This window comes from Podospora anserina, chromosome 5 (genome assembly GCF_000226545.1).
Source record: "Podospora anserina S mat+ genomic DNA chromosome 5, supercontig 7".
NCBI classification, from domain to species: Eukaryota; Fungi; Ascomycota; class Sordariomycetes; order Sordariales; family Podosporaceae; genus Podospora; species Podospora anserina.
The window spans coordinates 292,789-309,098 of NW_001914840.1; the positions used below are offsets into that span (position 1 = coordinate 292,789).

The following is a 16,310-nucleotide window of genomic DNA, read 5'->3' on the forward strand; positions in this document are numbered from 1 at the left end:
AGCTTCATGACCCTGGGACAGGCACTGCGGGGTATGTGAGCATCATCCCCGGTAGCCCCTTGTGGAAGACATCACGACATGGTGATGGGATTGGCTAGGTATTTAACATGCCGCTGCACCTCATCCATTGGGCCACCCTTCTCTCTGCTACCAGCTGCCGCATCGACCGCTCCTCAGTGCAACCCCCAACTCCGCCATGGCTTTACCCACCAAGCAAGAGGTCCAGGATCTCGTCAAACAGCTGACTGAAGCTGCCAACGCCTATGATGATTCCGCCAGTCTTGCCGGCCATCTCGCCCGCACCGACATTATCGCAAGGGCGAAGGACCTCCAGCGTGCCTTGATCACTGCCGATCAGACACCTGCCTATCATGGCCTAAATGTGAGTTTCTTTCACTACTCATCTGCATCATGAGATATCATATGCTGACTTTGTTGTTTGTGAACAGATGGCCGAGTTGATTGCTGCCCGCACCTTCATCAAGATTGGAGCTCTCAACGCCATCCCCGAGACGGGAACCATTTCCCTCCACGGTCTCTCCAAGGCCACCGGAGCCCAAGAATCTCTCCTAGGTTTGTTTATCAGATTCGACAGCCTCGACCTTGTTGTGTAACTGACCATGAATGGCAGAGCGCGATGCCCGTATCCTCGTGGCCACTGGCTTTCTGCTCCAGCCTTCTGCCACCACCCTTGCCTACGCTCACAGCAAGTTCAGCCTCGTCTACCGCGCTGGCTCGCCGGCCGGTTACTTCTTCCTTGCCCTCTATGACCAGTACCTCAAGCATGCCTACAACTTTGACGACTATCTCGAGGCGCACGGCCAGGTCTCTGCGGCCCGCGAACCCGATGATCCCCTCCACAACCCCTGCACCTGGAACGCAAAGCAGGATGGTGTGTCTGTCTGGCAGATCATGGCTCAGAACCCGGAGAAGCTGGACCAGTTCCAAAAGGGATTGGCCGGCATTGATGTTGCCGTCCCGCCCGTGGGTCATTTTGACTTTTCATTGTTGAAAAACAGCGACGAGGAGAATGCTGCGGGGATCAAGGAGCTGGTTGATGTCGGGGGTGGCCATGGAGTGGTGTTGTCCAAGATTCTCGCTGCTCATCCAGACTTGGGTGCCAGGAACACAGTGTTGCAGGAACGGAAGGACATTTGTGCTCTGGCCGCTGAACATCTGCCCGAGGGAGCAGTGGCGATGGAACATGATTTTACAAAGGAACAGCCTGTGAAAGGTAAGTCTGGGTCATTGTCCTGGTGGATCCTATGAATATTGCTGACTTCAGTTGCTCAACAGGAGCGAAGGGCTATTTCTTCCGGATGATCATGCACGACTATTCCGACGCCGTTGCCTCAGGAATTCTGAAGCAGATCGTACCTGCCATGAACAGCCAGTCCAGGGTCCTGGTCTGTGATATGATCTTGCCGCAAAAGGTTGGCGAGGCCGACTTTGCAGCGGCCGTGATGGATCATGCCGTTATGACCATGGGTGGCAAGGAAAGAACTGAGGAAGGCTTCAGAAAGATCTTTGACGCTGCTGGACTGGAGTTGGTCAAGGTTTGGAGGGCCCCGGGCGTTCCCGGTGGTGTGGTTGAGGGAAGGCTGAGGGCTAACTGATTTGATGACACGAGAAGATGACAACTGAGCAGAGGATTACGTTGTCAGAAGTACTGTGATGTCTTGATAGGTAGTTTGGCCTTTTTTTCTCTTTCTTCTGGCTATATTAATGAAGATCCCTTTTTGGATATCTGATTTTGTCTCTGGAGTAACCTTTACGTGTCTGTGTGCTAGGAAACACGCCTCCGTCAGTGTCACTGGGCCAGCTCATGTAACTTGCTCTTGTGTGAATGATAAGAGATTGCTTGATACTGGAACCTTTGGGATCTTTTTTCTACCTAATTAGTTTTAGCGCTAGGCTATATCATGTATGAGATATGTAGGATGCCTAAAGAAACTGGGACAACCCTGTGCCCTGTCTTATTCATCTTATCTCGAGCCTGGAGCAACAAAGATTGGGTGTAGATCATGAAGGAACATTCCATGCCATGGTGGAGATTTTCTCGGGCAATAGCCGGCTGGGGTAACTTGGAGTTTCCAGTGCCTGGAAGCAGTAGCATAATAGGTACGTATCGTTGTGGTAGAATCACGGTGCAAAATGAAGCAATTTTGGGTATATGCAAACAGTGACTTTTAAAGTGAAATGGAGGAGATTGTCCTGTTTCCAGGTTATCAACTTTCTCTTCAATGATCATTAAAATCCTGTTAGATGGGTGCCTCGTGAGTACTCCTCAGCCCAATGATGTCGTCGACCCAGTGATTCCGCCGACCCAGTGACTCCGCCGACCCAGTGTTCTCGCCAACCCAGATCTCGCCGATCCAATAGTGTCGTCGGCCCCCAGCTAGGGTGTGGTCAAGGAACCGCAGACATGAACTACGGTTTGAAGATGTGTGAATAGGGTTCCCTTGAGCCTCCAGCACAATAGGTGCCTTAGGTAGCAAAGACTGTTCTTGTATGCCTCGATGAATACCCTCCATAGCATTCTTATCACTTGTCTGTCTGCTCTGTTGGGCCATTAACTGCTCTGGCCCTTCATCCCCATTCACTTCCAGCAGACTCTTCTTATCAAGCCCTGTCATCCACACCCTCGGGGCCCCTGCACTTGCCATTCTGCCCACACTTTTCGTTCACCAATTTAGTGCCGCTCTGGTGTCTATAAATTATTTCCTCTCATCCTTGCTCTTGCTTTCGTCCTCTTCCACCACACACCGGACCCATCCCTCCCGCTTCGAGCTTTGTGCCAGTCTGTTGCCCAACACAACACACATCAGATCTCCAAGCAAGCTTCGCATTGAAGCCTCATAGTAAGTCGCACCACCTCCACCACTGTCATCATCATTGTCATCTCTGCTTAATTATTCATCTCTGCTTCCTACATCTTGTGGACGTTATCCACACATGAGGGAAGGTGACAAGGGTATTGTCACATTTCCTTCACACATCACTCATCTCTTCCAGCCCTGAGGCCTTGCTTTTCATTCACAGGACACATCTTTGGACTTCTCACCTCACAGTGAATCACTGACACTGACACTTCTCTTTCTTCCACAAGCATTTCGACTTCTCATTACATCTGCCACACTTTCTCACAAACAACCACCGCTCAACCACAATGGCTGACACCAAAATTTCTCCCGCTGCCCCTGAGGGCTTTTCTGAGCGTGAACAGCGCCTCATGATGTTTGTCCTGCTCCACAGTGACATCACCTCTTTGCAGGCACGTTTCTTTCTTTCTTTCACCACACCGTTGCTTCTCTAGCAGTGCTGACACTTCTTTCTTACAGATTGACTACCCTGCTGTTGCCTCCCGCATGGGCCTCACCAATGTCCGCTCCGCCTCCAACGCCTGGGGCACCCTCAAGAAGAAGATTCTTGCCATCGATGCCCAGGATAAGGCCGCCAACCCTGACAAGGCTGCTGCTGCTGAGGAGAGCACCGCTTCGACCAAGGCCACTACTAAGACCCCCACCAAGGGCAAGCGTGCTGCTGCCGCCATAACCGAGGGCGATGCCGATGCCGAAATCGCCACTCCCACCAAGAAGCCCCGTGGCAGAAAGCCCAAGGCTGCCACCGCCACCCCCAAGACTGAGGATATGGTGACGTCTGAGGATGGCGAGAAGGCCGAGGGCAGTGAGAATACTCCCATCAACCTCGTTACACCCACCGTGACCCCCGTCAAGAAGCCTCGTGGTCGCGCCGCCGCCAAGATCAAGGCCGAGGCCGCTGCCAAAGCCGTCGCTGAGGTCGGGGCTGCTAACACGAAGACTGTTGCTGCCAAGGAGGAGGAGGACTTGGAGTCCGAGGTCAAGGATGAATCCACCGTCATTGAGGCCAAAAAGGAGGAGGACGATTTCGAGGAGCTTGTTAGCCCCGAGGATGTCGCCCACCTGGAGAAGATTGCCGCTGATGGAATCAAAGCTATCAAGCAGGAGGATCTGGAGGAGGAGGACGAGGATGATGACACCATTTAGGTCCTTATTTTCGTTGACTCACGAACACATTGACCTCATCCTCACTTTACGAATTCTCTGGTAGGGCTTTGATATGGGCAGCTGCGCGGAGTTTGGGAATAGATAGGAGTCTCGGTTGCGCTTGGAATTTCTCTCCCGTCTTTGGAGCAGACCATAACATGAAGCCTGCATAGTAACGAAGCAATGGGGATATAATGAAATGCCTTTTCTTCAACACCTGACCGTGATTCATTGATGTGACTACTGCAGTGGTGTGCCAGATAACCTTTGTGAACGATTGTGCAAGTGCGGCAACGTGCCTCCATCTCTCTGCCATCTTGTGGCCGCCTCGTCATCTCAAAGTTAGGTGTAACTCAGATCGCACTTTGGGTCACCTCAACCCCAGTGATTACTTCTGTCCCAGCATGACCTGGAGTTTCATGATGTGCATTCTCAAAGTCCATGGCCATTATGCTGATGCCTTCCCGACATATCACACCGGAGGCCGGCGCACTTGTGCATAAGAGCAGTGTGAGGAAGGAAGGCATGGTCCACGATAAGATGCGCTGGTTACCGCCATCAAGTCGCAGATAAAGCATCGCTCCTTCCTTTCGGCGACCACCTGCACCGATGGCGGAGAATTATTGCGACAGCCCTGCCTCACGTTTTTTATTTCCCTGCCCATCTTCAGCTTTTTTTCTCCTACCATTGAAACTGACCTACCACGCTTATCCCAATTATCATAACCATCAATCCTCACCATGTTCGCCTCTCATGTCATCGGGATGCTGCTGGCTGCGGCCTCAGTCAAGGTAGGTCGGAGAGTTACGCTGGTGTTGAGTCGAACGACTGAGTCGCTAATTCCACAAAACAGGCCATTCCTGCTTCATTTGAAGGCTTGATCACCGCCGATATCACCTGGACCGGCCGGGTCGTCGCCAATGGCTCCATGGTCAACTTCACTGGCCCCTCTCTCCAGGCCATCGAGCAGAGCATTGCTTCTGTCTATCCCGGCTTTACTTGGGCTACTGCTCCCCAGCCTAACGACGATTTTTCTCTGAGCAGCCGTAACATTGATGACACCCAAGATGTCCCCACCCCTTCGGTAAGCCTCTGTCCCCTTTCTTACATGGCTCCGGGCCACATTCTCACCAATTTCCACAGTTGCTCAAGTGTTGGGATGGAGGTGTTGGTGATGCCGATGCCTCCCACATCACTGAGGGCATCAATTACCTCCAGAGCGTCCCTGGATACTGCTCGAATGGTGCCGGCGCCGCCAACTGCGGACAGATCAGCTGCAGCTACAACAGCGCCATCATGTGGTGCAACAACAACAGGCGTACCTACACCACGCACTGCAAGAGCCTTGCCAAGTATGCCACAGCTATTGTCAGGGGGTGCCAGCATGAGACACGTGATTCGGCGCATGAGACCATCTGGACCCGCGGCATCCAGGGAGATGAGCTTGGGATTAGCGTCATTGCCGCGAAGCCAGCGGTTGATTGCTGAGCAAGAGGAGAAAGGCGGGAGGAACTGTGGTTGCGAGAGATGACTGGTTATCCGATGTCAATCGATCTGAGGTAGATGGAGGCAATCTGCATAGAAGAGACATATCGCAAGATGATGTTGTGCTACGTCTGCCTATTCGAGACATTGTCTGAGTTTTGTTGCCATCTGGTCATGGGAACCTCCATGCCCCGAGGTTACAACCCCGAGGCCTGTCATGTCACTGCTTGGCATGGGTAACGACAAGTACTAAACACAAAATGGGCAGCTGACGACATCACCAACCCTTCACAAGAAACAAGTCCCAAACTGAGGATCCCCCGATGGGAACGAGCAGCCCACAGACCCATTGACATTGGTGCATCACACGTCCACAAAGTTGTCGATCGTACACGGTGACCCTGGAGGGTCACACATTGGCTTGAACGGATAGGCGTAGTCATCAGACTCGTAATCGGGGTATCTTGTCTCTGACTCGATGTCGTGACCCCGGTCATTGCCGACATGTGGAGGCGGGGCTTTTGTCTGTATCATGGTTAGACAGACGACGATCATGGGGTTCAAGAATGGGAGGGAGCTGCGGGAGCGAAACGTGAACAAGCCGAGTCTAGCTTTTGGGGCTTGTCCCAGCAGGACTTTTGGAAGGGACCCATGGCGGCGGGCCCTTTGCAGGTTGTTTTGGTGTGCTTGTTGCAGAAACCTTTTGCAGATTGGGCCTCGAGGGTGCGGGAGCATTTGTTGCCTTTGAGGCAGCAGGGTTTCTTGGGGGCGGCGGGACGGGCGACGGGTATTTGGGTAGGGGGGCTTTCGAGGGGGCTGTATGATGGGGGTGCGCCGTTGGAGTTGTCTAGGGAGTTCCAGACGCGGAGAGAGCCGTCGAAGTGGGTGGTTCTTTGGAGGGCGGTGGTGAGGGAGGTGGTGATGGTGATGAGGAGGGGAGCGGTAGGAGCTTCATCTCGGTGGGTGCTACGGAATGAGGAGAAACAGATCAACGAGGGATTCACGGAGACGGTGTCCGTGAAAGGGGGGTTGATGTGCTGGCTTGGTGAGTCGGGTCATGTTGAAGTGCGAGTCGCTGGGGATGGCACATTGGGCAGCCGGTTCCATCGCACCCAGAGATGTTGAACTCTGGGGCCGGTTATGGTGTTGGACCATGCCCCTTGTCGAACCGGTGGTGTTGTTTCTCCACTGGAAGACCAGATACCGATTCCGCGCATATGAACTATCATCTCAATTGATCAAACTTGTGTTTCTGATCCTGCATGCGACAGGTATCGTTCGGGGGGAAGCATTGAGGGGGGTTAGCGGCCAAGATATCAATTGAACCCTTGGAGCAGATGGTTTTTGTGGGTTAATGGGGTGTGGGCCGAAGGATAGTGGGGTTGGCTCAGAGAGGGAATGACGTCACAGTACATCGTCAACACGATCATGGACGAACAACAGCAGGAAGCAGGAAGCGACCCGGGAGCTTGGGGTAGCAATTCAAGCCCCTGCCAAGCCGATCTTCCAGATCCCATCTGAACTTCAATCAATTCATCACATACACTACGCAGTGACACCCGTCAATATGGTCGGACGACGCCCACGCGCTATCAACTGGGCCGCCGAGGACCACAAGAGCTGGCCTGCCATTCCGCGACAACGACGCCCTCCAGCCCACTGGTACCGAGACGACGATGAAGAAGCCGCCCTCCCTCCCCATGGAGAGACACCCAACACCCGACACACCGACCGAGCGAGGATAACAAGAGACACGGGCTTCAAAGATGAAGCAGCACTGCTGGCCGCCGAGCATCGGCGCGACGACCTCAAGCGTAGGGTCCTTGATGGCATGCGGGGGTTCGACCTTGAAAAGATGGATAAAAGGTGTCGCCGGTCGGACGACGAGCTGAAGAGGATAAAGAACAAGAAGATACGAAGTTTTTACGAGGCCCAAAATGATACACTGGATGCGTGGCTGGAAGTGGATGCCCTGGTCTACGCCGTCGCCGACGACGTCATTGACAGCATGGTACGTCTCCAATTTTGATTTAGCCTAAGCTCCAGAGCTAACACCACACCGTCGACACAGAACCCGGACGCTGACGGCGATGGAATACCCGAACGACGGATGCCCCTCCAAGACTCCCGCGGCGCCATTGATTGCTTTCTACCACCCGAACACCGCGAGAAGCGTGCCCGAGACGAGAAGCACGCCCGCTGGGCCATCAACATCAACCTCTTGGCCAACATCTTCATGCTGGCTGCGAAGCTGATCAGCTTGAAGTTCAGTCCGTCTCTTTCACTGGCAGCAAGTACTGCAGACTCGGCGCTCGATCTCTTCTGTACGCTTATAGTCTATGGCACCAACCGCGTCGTTGCCTGGCGTCTCCAGGCCCTGCAGGTGAAGTATCCCGTGGGACGACGTCGTCTGGAGCCAATTGGGATTCTGGTCTTCAGTGTCATCATGGTCGTCTCATTCGTTCAAATCTTGCAAGAATCTGTCACCAAGCTGCTGCCTGGCGGTGATAGAGATGTTGCTCCCCTCCCAGCTGTGGCCATCGCAGCCATGGCGGCCAATGCAATCATCAAAGGCCTGATCGGGTTTGCATGTCGACACGTCAAGACAACTCAAGTTCAGGCACTGGTTCAGGACTGCAAGACGGATGTCTACTTCAACATTGCCTCGTTGCTCTTCCCGCTCGTGGGAGTGCATGCTCATATCTGGTGGCTTGATCCCGCGGGCGCTTCGCTCTTGGCGCTGTATGTGATCGTTGACTGGGCAGAGACGTGTATGGGCAACATCAGCAGGTTGACGGGAAGCAATGTGGGCGATGCGCTGCAGAAGAAGCTGATGTATCTCGCCTTTCGGTTTTCGCCCGTCGTGGAGGGGTTCAAATCGCTCACGGCCTACCATGCAGGGGATGGAGTCTGGGTCGAGCTGGACATTTTGCTGGATGAAAACACGCCACTGCCTACGGCTCACGATATCGCCGAAACGTTGCAGTATTGCTATGAGGGGTTGCAAGAGGTCGACAGGGCGTTTGTGACGGTGGACTACTCTACGTTTGGCCCGACCGGCCACGCAGCAATGTGATGAATGATCGTGGGATGGATTAGGGATACGAGTTGGAGCTTGCGGCACAGCCAGGAATTGTTATATAAACAGAGATACCCATTTTGCAGTAGGTTCACGCATGTAATAGTAGCTATTTTGGAACTTCGGAATGGTTTGACCCTTCCACATACTCGTGGTGGTGTGCTTGTATGTCCGACATCTCGCTGATATTGACACAGGAGCCAATGGGGTTGGTCTCTGCCACCTCTGATGACTGAATTGGGCTGCCACACAGCCCTACGGTAGGGCTCAAACAAGCTTGCCGCTGTACCTTCTGCGAGCTGAAGTGCAACGGCAGAGGGTCACCATTCCTACCATCTCCAAGCAAGTCGGCCGCTTTCCAGTCAGCCACAACCTGTCCTAACACCCGATGTGGTATCCTTCGGTGATGATCATCACCACCTCTTCAGAGCTTCTCGTTTTTGCGACGCCATCAGCGCTGCTTTTGATGTCGGTCACCAGCAATCGAGTTCCTCGCCGTGTTATCTGTGGTTAGCTCGTCGATAGCAGCTCGCCACAGCGCTTCAATATTACGCCTCTTGTACTCGGATCCCTCGCATCTTCACCCTCCTCACACCCGGTCTTGTCTACGGCAACACAGAGCAACAGATGAGACGAGGGAAATATAAAGATGCCTCCAACGCCAGTAGCAAGTTTTTTTTTTGGACCATTGTTAAGCTCATCATTGGCGTAAAACACCACCCTTGCAAGCTCTACAGCCTCACCATTCCAAGATCTCACCATGACAACCCTCGAAAGCATTCTCAAGGACCCAGCTGTCGCTGGAGCCTACTGGACCCTTTCGAATCCCGAGGACATGTCCCCCGCCGAGTCGACTTTCACCATCGGCGGCTACAGCGAAGCTGTCTTTGAACCTGACAACCGCACCCCCGTCGACGAGACCGACTATGCCGATGGCGGAAAATACCGGTGTTTGTCCCCTTTTTCCACACTACCCCAGGAGACATCCATCACTGACATGTCCCAGCCATTGTCAAGATCGTCATGCGCTACGAAGGCCAAACCAAAGACGACAGGCGCTGGGCCATCGGCACGGGGTATCTCATCTCTCCCAACACCTTCGTCACCGCCGGCCACTGCGTCTATGACCGCACTGGTGGAGGCCAAGGTGCTCAACCGAGCGGTTTGGGCCGTGTCGTCCAGATGAAGTGCTACATTGGTTATTGCGGTCTTGACAGTGTCACTCGTCCCAACAGCACCGTCCAGGCTCGTCGCGCTCTCGCTACTGTCACCACCGCGCAGTGGATCACCACTGGTGATAGGCGGTATGATGTCTCTTTTGTGAGGCTTGACCGCCCGTTTGAGGGGAGAGTCAGGGCGCATGATGGCGGGAGCACACTCCGGAACTTTGTTATTCAGGAGACGCCGATGAGGGAGAAGGGCGCGTTGCTGGGCGTGGTGGGGTACCCGGGGGATAAATACTTGAATAAGGAGAAGGGGGCGCAAATGTATGAGTTGTTTGAGACGGTGGACTATGATTTGGGAAAGGGGGCAGGGAATATGTTGCAGTATCGGATTTCGACTTTTAAAGGTGAGTGGTTGACTGGTTGCTTGATCCCATGGTGACTATGGTGATGTGACACTAATGCGAGATTCGGACAGGACAATCGGGGGCTCCCGTGATTCGGAAATGGGATGCTGCTCCAGACAAGGGGCAGTTGGTTGTCATTGGCACGCATTGCTACGGAGGAGAGGCGCGCAACTCGGCCAGTGTGATTGGCGGGGAGTATGGCAACAACTACAACTTCTTCCTCGCGGCTCTTGAACAGCTCCCTCCTACTGTCAAGGATGTGACAGGTGTGAAGCGGGTAGTGGGAAATGACGACTCAGGTGAGACTGGCACCGAGACTGGTATGGATGGTCCGGTCGGTGAGGCGGAGGGCTTTCTTGATGTTCTCAAGGACATCGGCCGGGTGGTTGCTCCTGTTGTGCAAACTGCCCTCCCCTTGGTTTCACCGCTTCTTGGTCCAATGGGTGGACCGGTGAGCGCCATTGGGAGTATCGCCATGGGCGCACTCAGCAAAGCAGTTCAGGAATCTGATATGGAATCTGGTCTGCCTCCTCCGCCGAGGATCAAGCTTGCTGCTGGTGTGGCCGAACGCGCCGTGGTGGCCGAGAGTGTCTTGCAGACTGTCCTCAGGATGGAGAGATCTCCTGTCTCTCAGAGAATCGTCGACAAGATGAGATTCAAGTACACCGCTACTGGATTTACCTCGAAGCACGCAGCCAAGTTGGGTCCTAGGATGGTGCCCCTGCTCAGCCAGGCTGGCTTGAGAATCGCTGTCACGGAAGGGCTGATCCAAAAGCCAGCTGAGTTTGGAGCCACAAAGCAGGTGCCAGTCTCGCAGACCGAAGCCGACTTGACTGGAGATACCCACACCGACAGGTTCCTCGAGAACATCGCCAAGACCGAGGCCAAGGTCTTGAAGTCAGGGGCTCAGTCCGAGGCATTCTTTGACAACTTGGGGCCATTTTTGACGAGAGCACTCAAAGTGGCTTCGCCTGTCTTGCTGACGTCTGCGAGGGCTGGCTTGCAAAAGATAGATCAGATTCTGGCCAAGAAAGAGAAGCAAGTTGGCGGTGGCACTGAGGCTCTGCTGGAGGACCCAACCAATGAGAAGGTCATCACTGATGAGAAGGCCGCTGCATTGCTCGCCCACAGGGCTGTCGTTGCGGAGTGTGCCTTGCAGGCTGTTCTGGAGGCGGAGCCAAAAGAGCTGAGGGAGAGTGTGATCCTGGGAGAAAGCGCGGGTTCAGCAGAGCAGGAGAGCTTCTTTGGCGGTTTGCTCAAGACTGTCCAGCGCATTGCGCCGGCCGTGTTGAAGGCTGCCCCGGCAGTTCTCAACACAGCTGTTCCGATCCTTCTTGGTGCTATCAGCGGTCCTGCTGGAGCACCCGCCGTTGCTGCGGTCTCTTTTAGTGTGTCATCTGTTGAGGACACTGCTGACACTCTGAACGGTGAACATGCTGCTGTTGGTGTCAACGGCTGGAGCAAGAAGAAAGCTGGTATCAACGGGGGATCCTTCAAGGTAAGCAATGTTTCATTTGCTTTGGTTTGACAGTGCCAAAAGGGAACATACCAACAGTGGAGGTGTAGACTGTTCAATTTTCGTTATCAGCTGTTGCCCCGGGCTCAAGTTTGGACCAGTTGCCCGCGAACATGGCACGGGCTAGTGGTTCAAGCGCGTTTAGCAATCCAGAGCATGAGGGGCTTGAAGAGGAAGAAACTCAGCCGATCGGTGACTGTGGTGATGACGGGGTATCAAGCTGCGGAGAGGGTGATGACCAAAATCAAGATGGGGTTGACTGGCTTGACGATGATGAGCTTTGTGGCTCTTTCAACAGAAGCTGACCTATTTTGTTTGCCTAGGTGCCTGTTACTAGCTTGGCTTGAGCTCTGTTACAGAATAAGTGCCACCTGCCAGGGTGGAAGGGGATAATATGGTTTGGAAGGCGGCTTGGTGTCATATATGTTTCTGGTTATGATTGGATTATGGAGTGGATTGGTTGGGGCTGGACACTGAGAGCACATGACTGAACTGATTTATGAGTAACAATATTACACCTTGTTATTGACCTGCGGATGACGTTTGGTTTGTTGCTTTTGTCACTGCAAACTGTGTCAGCATAATAGCATTCAGTCACCCTGCTGCTGCGAAAATGCAAAGATGTGTGAGTCTAATTATCAACCGCACAAAAGATTGAGGTTTCCAAGAAGATCTATTGTCTGTGTATAAAGTCAGGGGCGTTGTTGTCTAGGATGTTCCATTGATCTCTCCAACTCATTGCGTCTATTTCTCTGTTTATCCGGTCTGGCTATTAGTCGATTATTGTTTAAAGAACAAAGGATACACCTCACTGTTCGACGTCGAGAGTATCTAACTACTAACATAAAGGATTGCTACATGAACTCTATCGTCATTGAGGAAGGCAAATTACCAGCTGTCCACCTCCTTCAAAGAGTTTTGGGTTCCTAAAGTTGTGGAATCAGCTTGTCAATACTTGAAGATCCTGAACGTTGTATTGATGAATACTCTTGAAGAATATATCCTCCCATATAAATGAATTACAAAGGCAAATAATGGGACAAGTAGCTTACAGTAGTCTACCTCTTTACTGCTATTCACTGCTCTTCACTGCCCTTCACTGCCCTTCACTGCCCTTCACTGCCCTTCACTGCCCTTCACTGCTCTTCACCTTCAACTGTCATCGGCCTTTTGTAGAGCAGCTCAACTTCACCTCATCGATCATTCACTAGCCTGGAGCACACTGTGGTCCTTATACCAGCTAATCGCCGGCAGAAGATATATCAGCTGCACCTGCTTTTGTCAACACTCCTCGCTCTTGGCCTTCAGACTATATGAAACCATCGTCATATGTCAAGATTGGGACCGCGGAATTCACTTATACTATCAGCGAACCACTCGGCGCACGGTCTGTTTGCCATGGAAGCCAATGATAGGGGGGTGCGTGCACTGCCTTGAGCCGCATCCCCTGACCATATCTTACTCTTCACGTCGTTTCCATTCTCATTTTCGGATCTTCTCGGCTAAGACTTGCGGGAGTACTATGGGTTCTTCGCATTGCTACAGGAAGTGTGGGTCGACTTCGAGATGCCGTAATATATATATTCGTTTTCTTTTCTTCTTCCTCACCACCTCGATTTATTGACCGGGTCTACTTAGCCTCACACTTTGCTTCACCTTAGACTCCATACCCTCTCCCTGATCCTAGACCGTCTCGGTACTCGATCCCATCAGTTGCTCTCGACGACTAAACGTCCAGATATGGCGGACCTACCACGGCATCAATTGTACCTGCGGTACAAGGATGCCACCAGGTACATCACCACCTGGCTGGTGACAAAAGGTCGTGAGACACGGTTTGAACAGCGTCTCCAACATGGCAATCTATCTGTTTCGACACTGCAGAACCTGGCACAATGGATCGTCGACAAGCAACTAGTTGTACCAGAGACAGTCTTGAGGTTGCTAAACCTTGGCATAACCCTGAGAACACAATAAGGCGAGTGTATGGGCCGAGAACATCCGTCTGAGGTCGATCGAAGACATCTCTATTTTATTGACGCCCTGAATTCCATACGCACTACTCTCCAAAACCTCACCAAAATCAGCCAGCACTTCATCAGTCTCGGCCCCGTCAACAAGGTCTGCCCCGCAAGAGAGGGGGTTCCATCTTTTTCAGGCCACAGAGACTTTGTCTACAGAGACTCTGGACACAGAGGTCGAGGCTTGTTCCAATCTTCTGAGTGCTATTCGTGAGTTTATCATGTATCCGTCAGTGTGGGGCACCTGACAAAGGGCCCGGGTTTCACCAGACCCATACCTGATTGCTCATAAGGCGGGTTTTCCTATTTGTTTACTTTTGAACTGAACAACCAACAACTTACTGTAATAACCAATTTTTTCAACCTATTTCTGGCCTTTTGGCCCTCATTTTCGCAGCCAGTGACTTACCTAGGCCACTAGCCCAACAGTCAGTTTACAAGTCAAGAGTCTCTAACACTTTTTCTGGGCAGATATTCAAGATGGCCCAGCGTACCAACTTGAGCCATCGGTTACTATTCATGAAGAAATCTCCCATTTTCGCATGCTCATTGAAGAGTATTGTCAAACCTGTGAAATGGTCCAGTCTTTCTGGGACCAGTACTCAAACAACAAGTCAGCCAAAAACACAGTCAGACCGGCCATTGAGTGGGTTGTCCTCTTGGACCCATCATACAGAAATGCCGCAATCGAACTCCTTATGAAACCTCTCAACACCACCAAAGCAGCAGTCGGCAAAATGATGAACGGAAACCCGTACTTGGGCGTCTATTATGCGCTTTTCCAGCCAGGTCATGGAGCCTTCCCGAAGCCAGATTTTCTTGCGACTTATCGTATGTACAGTAGATGGCACCGTAGCCAAAAAATCAGGTGTGCCCATCGAGAATCCCGCCGCAAACCAGTAACACGTCAATGATGCAGCACAGCAACTGTTTACCATGGGCTCAGCTTCGATCAAATCCAAAGAGCCAACTTTGGTGGACCACCTTAGTCGGATCGTGGCTTCAGACGTCACCGGAAACAGGGTGAGCATGGCAAGCGTCTTTGATATTGAAACTCTTTGCTTGGCTCAGCTCAGGCTGGATACCGATAGGAAAGACCCTGTTCAAACGTTCAAGGACCTTCTCATCTCTCTTACATCAGAAATCAAGGCTTTACCAACGTGGCTTCTGAAGATGAAGGTTGATTCGAATAGGACATTAGATGAGATGCTCGTTCCCACTCGCAGCTATCTTGACAGTCTGCAAAAGGATCAGTGGGCTATCAAGAAGAAGCATGGTGGCTCCACGTCTAGTGTCCCTTTCTCCAAGTTTCACAGATACCCTGTTTATTGTGGTCTGGAAGTACTTCAACTTAGAATCTTTGGCCAAAACGTTGGTCTGGCTATTGAGGAGAGGCTGGGTGGCATCACCGCTGCCATCCAACTGGGCAACGCATTGGGCCAGGAGGGACACCTAGAAGGCCTCGACAAGGGCAATCTCGGCGTCGTTTACAAAGCCCAAAAGCCTTTGAGCCTTTGAGCTTCTGCATCGATTTTGTTCCGCCGTCTGAGAGACCGGATTATATAAGAAGCTACTTTTTAGTAATTGGTGGCTCCGCCATCAGATCAGCACGTCATCATCGACCAAGGCCAGCGGTCTAAGCATCCGCAGCCGGAAGAAGAATCTGACACAACAGGCGCCATTGTCAACGGCCATCTGTGACAGCTTTAAGAATGGACATAAAAAGATTCACCCTCGACGACCGGGATCTTGTCAAGATGCTGTCAACGCACAATCAAGACATGAACAATAAGTACGAAGCCGGTGTTTCCGCACAGCACAGCCCGCTCGGGGATGCCGTGGCATTGATCCAGAGTGAGACCGCATCGCTGGAAACAGATTACCTGCGAGCTGTCAACTCCTCCTGGGCGTGTTTAACGGAGATCCAAGGGGTTTTCGGTGGACCTATGACAACACCGAATGGGCACAGCAACCACCGTGCCCATCCAAGACCAGGTCGATGATTGTGTGGTTACAGCAGGCAGGGTTTTCGACCAGAACACCCTTAACGATAGGGAATTGATGGCACAAATCGCAACGGCATACAAGTCCGCGATCATCCCCAAAGCTTGACCTTATATGCGTTTCCTATGGCGAACTTCCCTACCTTTACCCCGGCCCGTCTCCATCCTCACGCACAACGATCTTACCAAGTTGCTGCGGCTCACAGCACAAGCATGAACAAAATTTACACGAGTAGGGACGCTCAACAGCACAGCCATATCATGGACGCTGCAAGGCTCATGCATGCAGAGGCTGTTGCGCTCGCGACAGACCATCTTACGGCTAGAAACACTGCCTGGGCAGGTCTGAAGCAGCTGCAGTGCGTTCTAAGTCAATCACTGCTACTCAACGACAGGGAGTTGATGGCAAACCTCGCAACAGCTTACAGGACCTCGACATCGGGAGCTTGATCGGCTTCCCTACTCACCCATCTCTCTCTTGTTACACCCTTATCAGTTCCACTACCCCAGATCCTTATTGCACCAGAATTTCTTCTTGAAGCTGAAAAGCTTCAAAACTCTTTCTTCGTAATTTTTAATCCTTGATTGCCTTCTTGTCAAGTCCCTGC

At 52.3% G+C, this 16,310-nt stretch overlaps 7 protein-coding genes across 7 annotated transcripts; 6 read left to right on the plus strand and 1 right to left on the minus strand.

Annotated features, from left to right (window-relative positions):
* Positions 1-196: 196 nt before the first annotated feature.
* On the plus strand, positions 197-1,616 carry PODANS_5_12370 (uncharacterized protein; the record flags this gene model as incomplete). Its single annotated transcript, XM_001904468.1, has 4 exons — positions 197-382; positions 450-573; positions 632-1,234; positions 1,297-1,616. 4 exons carry the CDS (start codon positions 197-199, stop codon positions 1,614-1,616), a joined length of 1,233 nt encoding a protein of 410 aa, XP_001904503.1.
* Positions 1,617-3,368: 1,752 nt separating this feature from the next.
* On the plus strand, positions 3,369-4,028 carry PODANS_5_12380 (uncharacterized protein; the record flags this gene model as incomplete). The annotated part of the gene is made up of 1 exon (XM_001904469.1): positions 3,369-4,028. One exon carries the CDS (start codon positions 3,369-3,371, stop codon positions 4,026-4,028), a length of 660 nt encoding a protein of 219 aa, XP_001904504.1.
* Positions 4,029-4,768: 740 nt separating this feature from the next.
* Positions 4,769-5,516, plus strand: PODANS_5_12390 (uncharacterized protein; the record flags this gene model as incomplete). Its single annotated transcript, XM_001904470.1, has 3 exons — positions 4,769-4,819; positions 4,882-5,112; positions 5,172-5,516. 3 exons carry the CDS (start codon positions 4,769-4,771, stop codon positions 5,514-5,516), a joined length of 627 nt encoding a protein of 208 aa, XP_001904505.1.
* Positions 5,517-5,876: 360 nt separating this feature from the next.
* On the minus strand, positions 5,877-6,248 carry PODANS_5_12400 (uncharacterized protein; the record flags this gene model as incomplete). Its single annotated transcript, XM_001904471.1, has 1 exon — positions 5,877-6,248. One exon carries the CDS (start codon positions 6,246-6,248, stop codon positions 5,877-5,879), a length of 372 nt encoding a protein of 123 aa, XP_001904506.1.
* An 832-nt stretch (positions 6,249-7,080) lies between these two features.
* On the plus strand, positions 7,081-8,589 carry PODANS_5_12410 (uncharacterized protein; the record flags this gene model as incomplete). The annotated part of the gene is made up of 2 exons (XM_001904472.1): positions 7,081-7,524; positions 7,585-8,589. The coding sequence occupies 2 exons, from the start codon at positions 7,081-7,083 to the stop codon at positions 8,587-8,589; spliced, it is 1,449 nt and encodes a 482-aa protein (XP_001904507.1).
* Positions 8,590-9,588: 999 nt separating this feature from the next.
* Positions 9,589-11,690, plus strand: PODANS_5_12420 (uncharacterized protein; the record flags this gene model as incomplete). Its single annotated transcript, XM_001904473.1, has 2 exons — positions 9,589-10,162; positions 10,279-11,690. Coding segments are annotated over 2 exons (1,986 nt in total), but the record flags the coding sequence as incomplete, so codon positions are not given.
* A 2,551-nt stretch (positions 11,691-14,241) lies between these two features.
* PODANS_5_12425 (uncharacterized protein) lies at positions 14,242-15,217 on the plus strand (the record flags this gene model as incomplete). The annotated part of the gene is made up of 2 exons (XM_001904474.1): positions 14,242-14,530; positions 14,619-15,217. The coding sequence occupies 2 exons, from the start codon at positions 14,242-14,244 to the stop codon at positions 15,215-15,217; spliced, it is 888 nt and encodes a 295-aa protein (XP_001904509.1).
* Between the last annotated feature and the right edge of the window lie 1,093 nt (positions 15,218-16,310).